This window comes from Malus sylvestris, chromosome 6, assembly GCF_916048215.2.
Source record: "Malus sylvestris chromosome 6, drMalSylv7.2, whole genome shotgun sequence".
NCBI classification, from domain to species: Eukaryota; Viridiplantae; Streptophyta; class Magnoliopsida; order Rosales; family Rosaceae; genus Malus; species Malus sylvestris.
Window position 1 is genome coordinate 7,884,927 of NC_062265.1, and position 13,380 is coordinate 7,898,306.

The 13,380-nt window shown below is 37.1% G+C and overlaps 1 protein-coding gene and 1 pseudogene across 1 annotated transcript; both read right to left on the reverse strand.

The window, feature by feature from the left end:
• Positions 1-1,649: 1,649 nt before the first annotated feature.
• On the reverse strand, positions 1,650-4,513 carry LOC126625425 (O-fucosyltransferase 30-like; annotated as a pseudogene).
• Positions 4,514-6,371: 1,858 nt separating this feature from the next.
• Positions 6,372-9,199, reverse strand: LOC126625002 (transcription factor KUA1-like). Its single transcript, XM_050294074.1, has 3 exons — positions 8,639-9,199; positions 7,464-7,672; positions 6,372-7,109 (listed from the first exon to the last, which is right to left on the reverse strand). The coding sequence occupies exons 1-3, from the start codon at positions 8,913-8,915 to the stop codon at positions 6,609-6,611; spliced, it is 987 nt and encodes a 328-aa protein (XP_050150031.1). The 5' UTR covers positions 8,916-9,199; the 3' UTR covers positions 6,372-6,608.
• Between the last annotated feature and the right edge of the window lie 4,181 nt (positions 9,200-13,380).

Below are 13,380 nucleotides of genomic sequence, written 5' to 3' on the forward strand. Positions count from 1 at the left end.
AAATAGAGCTAATTTATACATGCCAAATATAAATTTTAATTTTTCCTTACGTATTACACATAATTGGTTTAAGCATGATTGAATTGATTGGTTTGAATATGAATGGTTTCAGAAACTTGATTCATATAGGATTTAAAGTTTAGGACCTTTTGTCTTAAATAAGGCAATACTCTTCAACTTATTTTCATTGTTTTTATATGTAGTTCAAACCATGCCTATATTTTGTCCTCTCATTTGCACTAATACTTATTTACACTAAGACTCTCATTTATTTACATTAACAACTGCCAATTTCCCAATCTGTAATGTAACGGACAAAAGAAAACTTACATGTGAGAAGAAATGTAGAACCCTACCCTTGGACACCTATTTTGTCACTCATGTATGTAATATTACTCCACCCTTGGACTATTCTGTTCCTCATTGTAAATAAGGTTGAAAATGAATTTTCATATCTATGTAAATAGTACCTCATCCCTGGACACCTATTTTGTTCCTCATTATATATATGTATCCTTTTACATGTTATATATTGCTTTAAAACCCGCAGTAACATGTGGGCATACTTGCTAGTTTAGACTAAACCTCGCAAGGCAGTGAGCCACCTTATTCGTCTCTTTTCGACCAAACGTAATTTTCCATTGTCTGAACTCTTGTAGTAGCTTCCTGGCATCTTCGAACAAATGCCCGTAATGACCATTGTATGCTGCACCTGCATTCTGAATTGCGGAAGTCACCAATAACGCATCCCCTTCCACCTGGGCTTGCTTCGTACTCCACCTGCGCAAGAACAATGCTCCTGCCCTTGCAGCAACAGCTTCCGCATGTAGTGCAGATCGCACTCCTGCCTCCCTACCCACCTGCTCCGCTAGAAAGCCACCCTCCGCGTCACGAACTACCAAGCCAAAACCTCCAATTGAACCATTTTCATCCCATGCAGCATCAAAATTGCATTTTATCCACCCAGAAGCAGGAGGCTGTGAACGAAGTAATCGAATGGAGGATGGTTGGGTTGCAGCAACAGTCCACTTTCTATATTCCGCCAGCCACGTTTAGTTAATGTAAATAAAAAATAGTAGAATAAATAAAACAACTGCAGTGAGAGAAGAAATGAAGAACCGTTTTTAAGCACTTTGGAATTGATATACAGATTACAATACTGTTAACAAGAAATTTATACATTACAGCAGGTTCATATAAAAAATTTAAATTGAATTAGAGAATCAAATATGCATCTAAACAGTCTTTATACTCAATGGCATTACCAAAAATTGGACTCAAAGAACCACCATGCACCAATCGACAAGCCAAAAGAAGAACGTTATCGAGTCAAGACTCAAAACTGAACTATTAATGATGTGAACGTGATGATTGCAAAATTGCTTCTCAAATCTTGATGAGAAACCGGAGCATGAGATATGTATTACCTTCACCAAGAATGCAACTGTTTCTGAATTCCACCTCTTGTTCAACACAAATCCCCTGCTGTCCACAGCACCCTGCCTGGACTGTTGAGACAGCCTGCTGGTGTCGTTAAGTTGTGACTCAGGTACAAGTTCAGAATTCAAGCATTCATGGTGGAAGAAAAATGACCAGTTTCCGGCATGCTTCTGAACCATAATTGCTTTTGTATAAAGGAACAGCTTGATCAAATTTTAATTTCTCGTGTCGTTAGGGATTTCACAATAAGAAATTAGCTATAACATGCACCAAACTTCCTCATCGACTCTATAATTTCTGCAATAGTTGACCCTGCGGTCCCAACAAATCCAGGAGAAGCACAACTACAAATATTTTTCTCTATATATAGAAGAACATCAGGTAATCCTGGAGGGCAACCCTTCTTAACCTGACCAGTCTGATCATGATTCTTCAGAAGGGTCCCAAACTTCATGCCATGACTTGCATCCACGATTCTTTTGCCAGTTTGTATTATCAACTCGTCTTTTTCTTTCAGGAAAAACAGTTTAAACTGATGCGAATCTTTTAACCAATTCCCCCAAATAAGTTCCTGTCCAGTTACTTTCAGGAAGTTCAGTCATCATAAAAATAGGAATAGGAAGAGGGCTCCGTGTCAAACCATCAAAAGTCGATTTTAGCTTCGAAAAAGTAGCCTTCCAATGGTTCTTGAACTGTCCATCTAGCAATCTGACCTGTGCACAAAGAAAAGGAGCCTTTATAATATCATGAGCAAACTTCTTTCCTGCACTTATGATTTCCGGTTTAAAAGGAAGGAATCCAATCTACATTCACACTGCACCATGAGGAAATAAAAACCCCATCCATCCCAGTAGTTCTGTAGTCTTCATTAACAGCATATAAACACCTTGTATCCCCATCCATCCCAGATAGCAGAGACCCACATTGCTTTAGTCTATAAAGCACAGAGGCATGTGCATCCAACTCATTGTAGCAAGTAAAATCTACATTCACACTGCACCATGAGGAAATAAAAACCCTGAAATCTACTACTCAAACTAACGAAGAAGAAACTAATGATGAAATACCAACATTGTCAGCCATGGAAACATACCTGAAACAAGAGAGAAGCATAGTTTTATTATTTAACAAATCAATAGAAGCTTGCAGACATTGTATATCAAATGATTACATTATATTTTGAGTCCCAACAATCTCTGCTTAACCATTAACATGGAAACTAAAACAAACCCAATAACCCACATGGAAATCCTACAAATATTGAATCGAATCGAATATCTTTCAAGCACAAACCAGACAAATGGGTCAAGCAAAAATCACAACTTGGTGCAATTAACTTAGAAACAAAAGGAAACCCAATTAAACCCACATTCCAATTTGTTTGGGCCCAAAATATTGGTTTGGGCCGAGTTTAGAATTGTTCTCGGCCCAAAGGCCGTGCTTAGGAGTCGTTGGGGGGCATCCGGCTTATGGGCCATATTGGTTTTGGGCCAAGTTAAGAATTGTTCTCGGCCCAGAGGCCGTGCTTAGGAGTCGTTGGGGGCATCCGGCTTATGGGCCACATAGCCAAGGCCGGTCGTGTCCTATTAGGAATCCATGGGTGGTTGAATCCTGATACAAGAAGGAGTTTTGACAAGATAAGGATGTAGAAGTTTGGGATTGAATACGGCCTGATATGAAGGTTGAGTTCAAAGTCCTAGTAGGAGTAGGACTGGCCAAGATAAGGTTAGATCGAGGGAAAGAGTTCTAGTCCGAGTATGGTTGTGATTCGATCTGAAGCAGGTTGACTACTATAAATAGAGGGAGGAGGACATCATTAAAGCCCCCTCCAATTCAACAAACAAACTGCCCTGCGCAAACCCTCGTTCTATGCGAAACCTCTCAAACATCTTGAGATTTTTATTTTCTTTTTCGCCAACACATCTTCAGTTTGGATAAACAACACTGTGAAGCCAACCGGCGAACATCTTCAATTTGGATAAACAGCACTGTTGCCGTAGAATCAGCCGAGAAGCATCTTTAGTTTGGATAAACAGCACTGTATCGAGGCCGACTAGTTACCTATCCAAGTCTCGATCGAGAAGGATTTTCAAATCCTTATTGACAAGGGTCATCTCATTAGCCTTCTCGGCCAAGTGAGGTGTTACTAGGGCTCGGCACATTGAACGCCGAGTTGTTTTATGATTGGATACTCATAAGTAGGCTTTAAAGTTCGGCATTCTAACAGTAAAACCACATTTACCATCAAGACATATATTTGTTTTGAGTATTTGTGCCCCTATGCTCTGGTGTCGATTCGGCGTACTTATACTCTTACGAATATAATCACTATGACCGAATCCGGCGCCGACGATTTGTGAACTTCGCAAAACTAGTAGCCTTGTCTTCAGGCTCTAGAACCCAAAAGCCGGGACGTGTTTCTTCCTCGGCTGCAATCACAAGATCGAGAAGTCAGTCGCGCGCTCAATGCAACATCAACACATTTTACTCCTCGATGGACGAGTTGGCATGCCCCGCATCAACCGAAGGATATAGTTAGCTCATTAGTTACTCAGCCTGTGCGCCACGTAGACTTGGTAGTTTTTTAGGTCAACACAAGTCCTCCAAAATTCAACAATTTTTCCCCAAATTAGGTCAACAGAAAGAGTAACAGGGAAAACCCACGTAGCTCCCACAACTAATGAGCTCAACCGTGTGATTCCAAACCGAAGTCCTGATCTTAATAAGACTCAAAACCCGAAACTTTGGGCAACTACCGAGAGCAACAGCGTGAAGGGACGAGCAAGGTCCGGTTCAGAATGGCGGCCATGAGAAGGGCGTTCTTAAACTCGGAAAGCTAGTTGCTGAAGCCACTGTGGGGAGCGTACCAGAGGAACTTCTCTCCTCCGAAAGAGGGGCATTTTGGGGAAGTAGAAAGTGAGGTCTTGAGGAAGAGGGAATCTGGAGCGAGAGAGAAGAAGTAAGAGAGGAAGAGGAGGGTTAGGTAGAGGAGGGGGGAGGAGGCGTAGGAGTGTTTTCTGAAAGGCCATGGTCTTATTGTGGGTCTGTTTCTGGTGAAGAGATTCATGGTTGCTTTTCTGCAACTAATACCTACCAAATTGGAAGTTGGTTCTTCACTTTTTGGAAGGCTGAATTGGATCAGGCACATCTGCCGCTGCTTCCCAATTTGGTAAAGCATTGTGACACCCAAAGAGAGATTTTCCTCATTTGTTTATTGATGTTCTTGTATTTAACAAAACATGCACTATTGGTTACTCTGAGATTTTTAGTCAATTTAATTAGAAGGAACATAACCCACGATTGGTTCATGAACTTTCCCTTTCATCTAAATCCCTAAACTTGTCACCAGTACTATGACTTGGTTGTATTCTCCTTCACTTGTAAGTGGGGGTCTTATATTCGAATCTCGTAGATAATGAATACAATATCAAATTAGGTTGTCCATTGTGTGGCTTAGCCGAACTCTCCCCTCAGGTTAGTGTAAAATATATCCTTGTACTCAAAACAAAAAAAAACCCTAAACTTTCACCCATTTAAATTTGATTCATTAACTTCTACTCGTTAAATTCGATTCATGAACGTACTTAGCTCTAATTTGCTATGCACCTATCAGAGGTGGGTATGATCCACTAAGTCGAGTGCTTGGAGCATGCCTAATGTGACATCGGCATCAGGTGATAATGATCTCTCACTTGCTTGACTTAATTCATGGGATATTTGGAAAAATAGCCAAAATTTTGACCATGAATAGAATTTTAACCAACCATTATACATTTTTATAATTTTAACCAAAACTTTACATAAAAATACTATAATGCCCTCTAGTGTGTGGTTCACACCCATTTCCTTTGCTAGAGGTCGCACCATTTGTGGGGCTGTCAACCATTAAAGCTTCTGACCCAAATGTAGCTTTTCGTAAAGAGTCGGAATTTCCAACGGAGCTCTGAATATTTTCAATTTCTGGAGCTTTAGAGTGCTGTGCTGCTTCTGCGATTGGGTCTTGCAAAGAAACAAGATGTATTTGCATAGAAGTTTGTGACTGAAATTGCAGTGAAGGAAATTGAGTCTTGGGGGTGTTAATTGGAGTTATTGTACGAATTGGTATTGTCCGTTGGGCACCCTCGCAGCTTCGATGGTTTTAACTTACCCAGGGCCAAAGAACTGCCTTCCTCCTCTCCAACCCCTGCCCCCGCCAAGATATTTTGTCTTTAAATTTTCCGATTGTATGCTTTTCTTATACAATGTGATGCAACTACAGTCATGTTTTCTAATGATCATTTGCTCGTCTGTGACTACTTATTCAGCAGCAGTAGCAGCAGCCAACCGTGCCCAGTCTACTTGAAGTAAAATATGGGTTTTGAAAATAAACATGGTGTATTTGCTTAGAGGTTCTCGACTAAAATTGCAGTGAAGGAAAACTGAGTCTAGGGGTGTTAATTGTAGAGCTTCTGAGTCGGAAATTAGTTGGGGAAGAAGAAGGGAGAGAGCGAGAGGGAGTTTGGGGGTTGTGGAAGAAAGATGAGGGTGAAGAGCACAAGTGACAAGCCATTTTCTTTCTCTGTAACTGTGTTTAACTCAGTTTTGCCTTTTGTTCATAATTTTCCAAAGCAGTTGCATAAAAAGCAAGGAAAATAAGGAAATGAGAAAAATGGTGAAGGGTTTTTACTTGAAAAAGGGTAAGGCAGAGAACAAGGAACCGTGCACTCCAGTAAAGGGCATTATGATATTTTCATGCCAAGTTTTTTTATTAGAATTATAAATATTTATAATAGTTGGTTAAAATTCAATTTATGGTCAAAATTTTGGCTATTTTTCTAAATTTCCCTTAATTCATCCATATATCCAATTACATCAATACCCTGCTTAGTTACAAGCCTACACTGCAAGACTCGGCCAAAGTTTTGAACTTAAATGAACTAAAAATCTCCACATATTTAAAATATATTCAAATTTATAAGTGAAAACCTATTATATAGGTAAGGGTTGCTTAACTCCAGAATGTCAACATAATCAACATTAAGACAAAAATACAATATGCTAAAGATTTCATTAATTTTGACAAGATTTTAAGGTAAACCCACAGAGATATAACTCAAATCCAAACCAGACTGCACATTTCTAGTCTTGTATTAACATTAACCTGAGAAATCCCAAGGCACGGCGGCCCTCTAAACTGCATGGATAGGACTGCCACCTGAATTGATGCTTGAACTGCCGGAACCCGGATTTGCATGGAAAGCAGACTGCCTAGACGACCCTTCAACCATTTTTAGCGTAAGCGAGGACGGACCAGAATGACCTAGAGGCTCCCCTAAACTCAGTTTTGACATGCCTACTAGCTCATCAACATTTATCGGGCTCTTTGAATGTATTGCCGTTGGCTTCAGAACCTCATGTTTATCCGTCATGGTGGGCTCAGTAGTGTATCCAGGCCACAAGGGATAAGGAATTGGGAAAGGGGAGAAATACGCAGGATATACCATTGGGTAATATGACTCTGAGCTATCGGGATTTGGAGTGGCCTGTTCTCCATCTGAGTTGGTGGAATCCATTGATTCGCATTCTTTATCCAAAGGCGGAGGAGCAGGCAATGGATTGTTGCTTTGAGTTTCAGCTTCTGGATAGTTACCATGTAAGAAGTCCAGTGGTTCCATTTGGGTTTCAACCGACTGCAGAAAATTTATCAAGATAGCATATGTAAATATTGTATCAACAAAAAAAAAAAAAAAAAGAGAGAATTATGCCATGCGATGAAAATCAATTAAACTATGGACCTTGTTTAAACCCGACAAATACTGCACTCAAGTATCAAGAGACTCAAGAGAGAAGTATAGGTTGTTTCTACACATGCAATGGACATGACCTTTTAACGAATCAAAATAAAGTCAACACAAATTGCAGTGCACACCATACAGTGTTAACCATAGGACGGAAGAAGTTCAAAGCAGTAAATGATTCATGTTGCACGCTCGAGTGTGAAACACATGTACATACTGGTTATGCAAGACGGAAAAGATACTTACATCATCTGCTACAATATCAAAGAGGCTGGAACGTCTTTTCCTCCTTGACACATTAGTCTGCCTAATAAAATATTTCTGAGCATGGCTAGCCACTTGAGTAGGTGTTCTTGATATGACATAATTGCGAGCGATTCCACGCCAATCACCTTTACCAAGCTTCTGCAGTCCGAGTAAAAACATCCTATGTTCCTCTTCAGTCCATGGAGTGCCTACAAGGAAAACATAGTTCAACTTGTTAAATACGATCCTTAGGTTCTCTTGAAAACATAGTTCAACTTGTTAAATACGATCCTTAGGTTCTCTTGTAAACATGTAACTTTGATAATGACGTAAAGTTAAGAACTACCATCAATAATTCTTGTGTTATAAACAGATCATCTTCATACAAAAAGGAACAGAAGAATGGAAAATAAATAACCGTATGAACAATCAAATGGTGGTTTAGACCACATGGCCGAACATCCCGGAAAGGATATTGCAGTAAACCTGAAAGTTGACAATGCCTCTATTGCATATCAAGTGACCTCTCATACTGAATGAGGGTGACCTAGGAGATGATTTAACCAGGCAGTCTACCAAATGAAATCCAAAATATCCGCGTAAGGAAATTCAATGTATCTATAGCCCTAAAGCTTAATGACTATAAATATGGCAAAGGTAGCACCCTCGCAGTTGGGAGAACTTCTTAAAAGCCATTGGTTTCAGTCGCTGTTGGTGCTGCAAACTTGCATATAACTTAACCAACTACCATAAGTAGCTTCGCCTACCAAAACTGGAATAGCTTCGCCGGCCTTTCGCCCCCTCTAGAGAACCAAAATTCAGAGAGCTACTTATGCAAACACCCAACAATATTATTAGCAAAAAGAATAATCCATTTTTGCTAATTTAAACAGTAATAATAAAACAGTAAACTCCAAAACTACAATTACAGCGATACCAAAAATAACATTAATCGAACATAATTATACAGAATCGTAATCAAATATTTCCCCGAAAAGCATAACCTTTTATGTTTAAACTAATTCAATTCCACCGCTAAACCCCATATAATTAACCAAAACACATATCAAATAAGGAATCCGATTCAAAATCTAAAATTAAGCCAAAAATAAGTGATATATTCAAAGATTACGGATTAAAAAATGAAAATGAAAATAAAAAGTAAAAAACACAACCTTTTTTGCGTTCGCGGCTCGAAGACGATCCGGGCACGCAGTCCTCCGAGGCGTAGCCGTCGGCAGCAGCATGGTCGTTGGTGGTGTCGCCAGGAGAATCCGGATTGTTGGGGAGGAGACCCGAACCGGACCCGGCATAGTGGGTCAGATTGCCCATACTAGCGCTCTTCCTGATGGAGCCGTCGGTCAAGCGAACGCCGAAGAGCTTGACCCCTCGGTTCGGACACGTCCGGGAGTTGTGGCCATTGTGGCTGCAATGCGAGCACCTCCGAGTCATCGGCAATGCGGAAAATGGAATCGGATCGGGCGAGTTGGGTTGGTCGGATCGGAGGATCCGGATCACGTGACCCGAAAATAGAGAAGTGGGTGTGGTTGGGTTGTGGGTCTGCGCGAGGATTTAGAGTTTGGTTTCGTGTCGATTTGCTATATCGTTTTGTGAATTTGGCTTCTTCTTCTTTTTCGCAGATCAGAGGAGAGAGACACAGACAGAGAGAGAGACAAGGAGAGAGAGAAAGGGAGGAGAGAAAGACAAAGAACAAGTATACCGATGAGTCAAAAACACTATACATGTGTATCGTGGGGTGGATAAATCATAAATATGAGAATATATGTGCGACAGATTTTACTATAGCTCAGTGGGATTTTTTTTTTTTCTTATTGATTTATAAGTCAAAGATTTTAAGTTTGATTTTTGTTAAAGAAAAATTTAAATCATATTATTACTAGTTCATTGTGAGATTAAGTCCAACCCTTTCTCCTTAGTGTAGATAATATCGTTTGTTAAAAATAAAAATAAAAAAATTTATGTTCTATTTTCATTCAAAGCAAATTTAAATCATATTATTGCTAGCAATTTGTGAGATTAAACCCTACCTCCTTAGTGTAGATAATATAATTTGTAAAAATAAATAAATAATTCAATCTATATTTTTTTCCTAGGCTAGAAAGATAAGACTACTCCAACCCTTAGAATAAAACTCAAATTTTAGGTTTTACACTTACCCAAACTTACTTCAACCCTTGGGCAAATGTGAGTTAAAACTTAAAACTCATTTCCAGGGTAAATTTACACATGAATATGTATATTTATCCCTGAGTTAGTGGAGTTGCTCCACCATATATATGTATTTTTTTTTAGTTTTATATTTATAAATTCATTAAATCCAACGATTAAGATATAATATAATCAAATTCAACGGTAAAAAAAAAAAGTATCTAACAGTCCAAATTTAAATCCAACAGCTAAAATAATTTTGAAAATTTTTTTTATGTGTTTCATATTATTTTGTAGTGTTCCACAAGTTTCATGGTATCTGTTTAGTGATTTTTCAATATTTATCGAAATCTAAATATTTTTAGGTAAAAATGTTCATAAGATTACATTAGAATAGTCTACATAATTTTATTTTATTTTTGAAAAAAGTTACTTTAAGAAAAAAATTATTCTAAATTCATTCTTTAATAATCTTGGATTAAAAATTTAACCAAAAAAGTTAGAAGAGAAAAACTGTTTCCAAATTAAAATTAAAATTTTCTGGATTAAAAATTTTATATTTTAACCTAAGAGTTAGAGATAGTCTAAAAGTTTAAAATAAAAAATAATAATTTATCAACACTTCACGCCCACCCCACGGTCCCCACCCAACCAGACCTTTCCTGCCGACTAGAGGGTAGAGCTTTCAATCATCTTGGTCGGCAAAGCCAAAGCATTGTGTGCTTTTCACAAGGAATTCAACCCAAAAAAGCATTGTGTGGCTCAAAACAATAATGTACTCATGATTTTGTTTTTGTTCATTTTTCATGGATAATCTGATTTGTTTTAGGGTTCTTTATTATAAAAAAGACATAGGATGTAGATAATTGATATAATCCAAGGCTTGCCATTCCCTTTTCTTCCCTCCCTTCGTATTTCCTGTTTATATTTTTTGTTTTTGAGGATGAACTTCAACAAACTTTAAAGAAGAAAAAAAAGTTGTAAAGTAAATTAAGTTGAGTGAGGGTAGTTTAGGAACTAAAGTTGGGTGTAAGAAGATTTTTTATTTTTGCTTTTGAAAAATGAGACAAGCTGGTGGCTTCATCACGACAGTTCACTTTTCCATGGATCGAGAAGACTCATAGAGGCATTAGTCTTCCCCTGATCACCATCGTACGATTCATCAGCGCTAAAAATCGAACCCAAGACATGCCGTCTAAAATACAAGTATGGAATTAACCCCCATGATGATTAAAGAGATATTGATAGATAAAAAATAAAAATAAAAATATGAGTCTAGAGAGGAAGTTGATTGTAGAGATAAAAGTTATGGGTTCAAATAAAATTTTTCTTTGGTGTGTCACATGATAGTTTTCGAAGAAAACATTTGCTTGTTAATTAGCTGCCATTTTGCAATTTTCGGAAAATTAACAGTCCAATCTTGCATATAGATATCTAATGGATCTTTGTAGCAATTAAATCTTATATAAAACGAGTACCACTAAGTAAAGATGGCTCAAAGCAATTAGTGTGTGTGAGGATGTGAAAGTAAAAGAATCTTACATTGATAAAATAAAAGTCTTGTAAGGGCTTATAAGGGGTTGGGTTATTTCCTATATTGCTAATTGATTTTATGCAGTTGTGGAGCCAGAAATCTATGTTAGGAGGGGCACACTTTAAACTAAAATGGATGTAATATATATATATATATATATATATATATATATATATAAACTATCATGTTCTTTTGGTCACCTTGGTATCAAATTCAAAGGTGAGTGATCATGCATTTATTCTTGGGGAGGGGGTAACCTTAGCCTCACAATGATTGTGGTTCAAATTCGCCTTTAGCAAGAATCGAACCTAAAACCTTTCACTTACAAATGAAGAGGAATACCACTAGACCTTAATACTAAGTGGAAACTATATCAAGAGTTGAAAATAAAACATTAAAAGAACATTCATTTATTCTTCACTCTTGATATCAAATTCAAAGGTGAGTGATCATACATTTCTTTTTTCATGGTGACCACTGACCAAGAGAACATTTTCATAAAAACATTAGGCATAAGAGAATTTGAAGGGGTTTCTTCGTGCTAATTGGGACACAGGAAATCTTTTTCTCTTCTTGACTTCATAGATGATATAATAGAGGGAAATGAGAAAGTAACCAAAATAATAGTCTGTAAACAAAGATAAAAATAAAATAAAAAATTGTCTATAGGCAAGAAACAAAGAATATGATTAACTAATGTTATTATAGAACTATAGTTTGGAATCTTAGATGTAAAAAATTGAAGGCTTTGTATTTGTTGGATTGAAGTTAATTTGACTAACCAATATTATTACAATTTCAAATCTATAGTGGTATTATAAATTTGATTAAGGGAACTTTAACGAAAAGCATCCGGTACTGTTCACTTTAACGAAAAACCATATTTTTACACTAAAAAATCAATCCTGGTACTATTCACTTTACCCTTTATTTTGTCCTTATCATTAAAACTCAAAGTTTTCAAGCCATTTTCATTAGTTTTCCTTTTGATTAATGGTACCGGACCCAAAAACAATTTCAGGATGGGCACAAGCCTACCCTAGTTTTAGGATGACTCTGCCATTAATTTTACGGTAAAACCTCAACTTTTTTTAGTTAGCTATACCTTTGAGTTGGATCTCTAATTTAATAGATGAATAGTTTATAATATCGCTTTGCTTTTTTTTTTTTTCTTTCAACAATATCATAACTTGACTCAAATCAAGTACAAAGTTAATGAGTTGAGATTAGTCATTACATTATCCAAACTCACATACCAACATAAATAAGAAACAATTTGAGTTAATATCACCATGAAAAATTTGTCCAAGTTTACAGCTCGTTGCACATGTATGCTTTATGTAGACAAATTAACTATGAAACTATTTAGGAGAGAAGAATTTCATTGAGAATCCAGCATTACATAATCCAAACTTGTCTTTTCTTATCAACTTTGGAACCTTTTTGTGATTGTTGGCAATTTGGGTGCCCCACCAAGCTTGAGATATGTTTATTCGACTAGTTTGACACGTCAACATGAAAGGTTCCAAAGTTGTCTCCCTATTTGTTGGATCAACTAGCTTACTTTGGTTGATTTGATTCTTGCCTCTTTAAGAACAGGATTACAGATTTTAACGTAGAATTTGCATTTGTTTTATTTTATGTGTTAATAAACACGCAGACCTGTTTTAGTAAACTCAAGAAAGCTAATGATTACGATAATTTCAATTCTCATTCATGTAACACGTCCACCTTTCCTACTTCTACTTGGCTTATAAAGTTTAACATTGATTTATCAATTAACTTTTATCTTAACACTCCTATCAATTTAATAATGAGAGCACCACGAGTTCCTGACTGAGTTTTGGAATCAAAAATTACTTACACAACACACATACACCGTTACATGCCTTCTTGTATAAAATAAAATAAAAAGTTGGACAAAAACTTATACATATTTACACGAGACGTCACCGTTGCAATATATACGTTGATTTGTGTCTTAATTATAAATGTTATTGGAGTCCTGTTTTAAGTAAGATTAGGATATGTAATCTTTGGGATTTAATTTACCTTATCTTTTGTAATTACTTTCCGTGTAGAATAAGATGTATGTGCCTATACACTGTAAACCCAAGAGGATGAATAATATAACGACTTATTTTAAAGTATTTCTTCCGTAGACTAGAATTTTAATTGCCGCGACTAATATGTAAGGTTAGAAGCTACAAATCC

Bases quoted from the DNA above. Each gene is read 5' to 3' on its own strand.
- LOC126625002 (XM_050294074.1), bottom strand. From the start codon at position 8,915: ATGACTCGGAGGTGCTCGCATTGCAGCCACAATGGCCACAACTCCCGG. The intron at 7,673-8,638 runs GTTGTGTTTTTT...TTTTCCTTGTAG, and splicing joins GAGCCGCGAACGCAAAAAAG to GCACTCCATGGACTGAAGAG. The intron at 7,110-7,463 runs GTAAGTATCTTT...AATTTTCTGCAG, and splicing joins TTGATATTGTAGCAGATGAT to TCGGTTGAAACCCAAATGGA.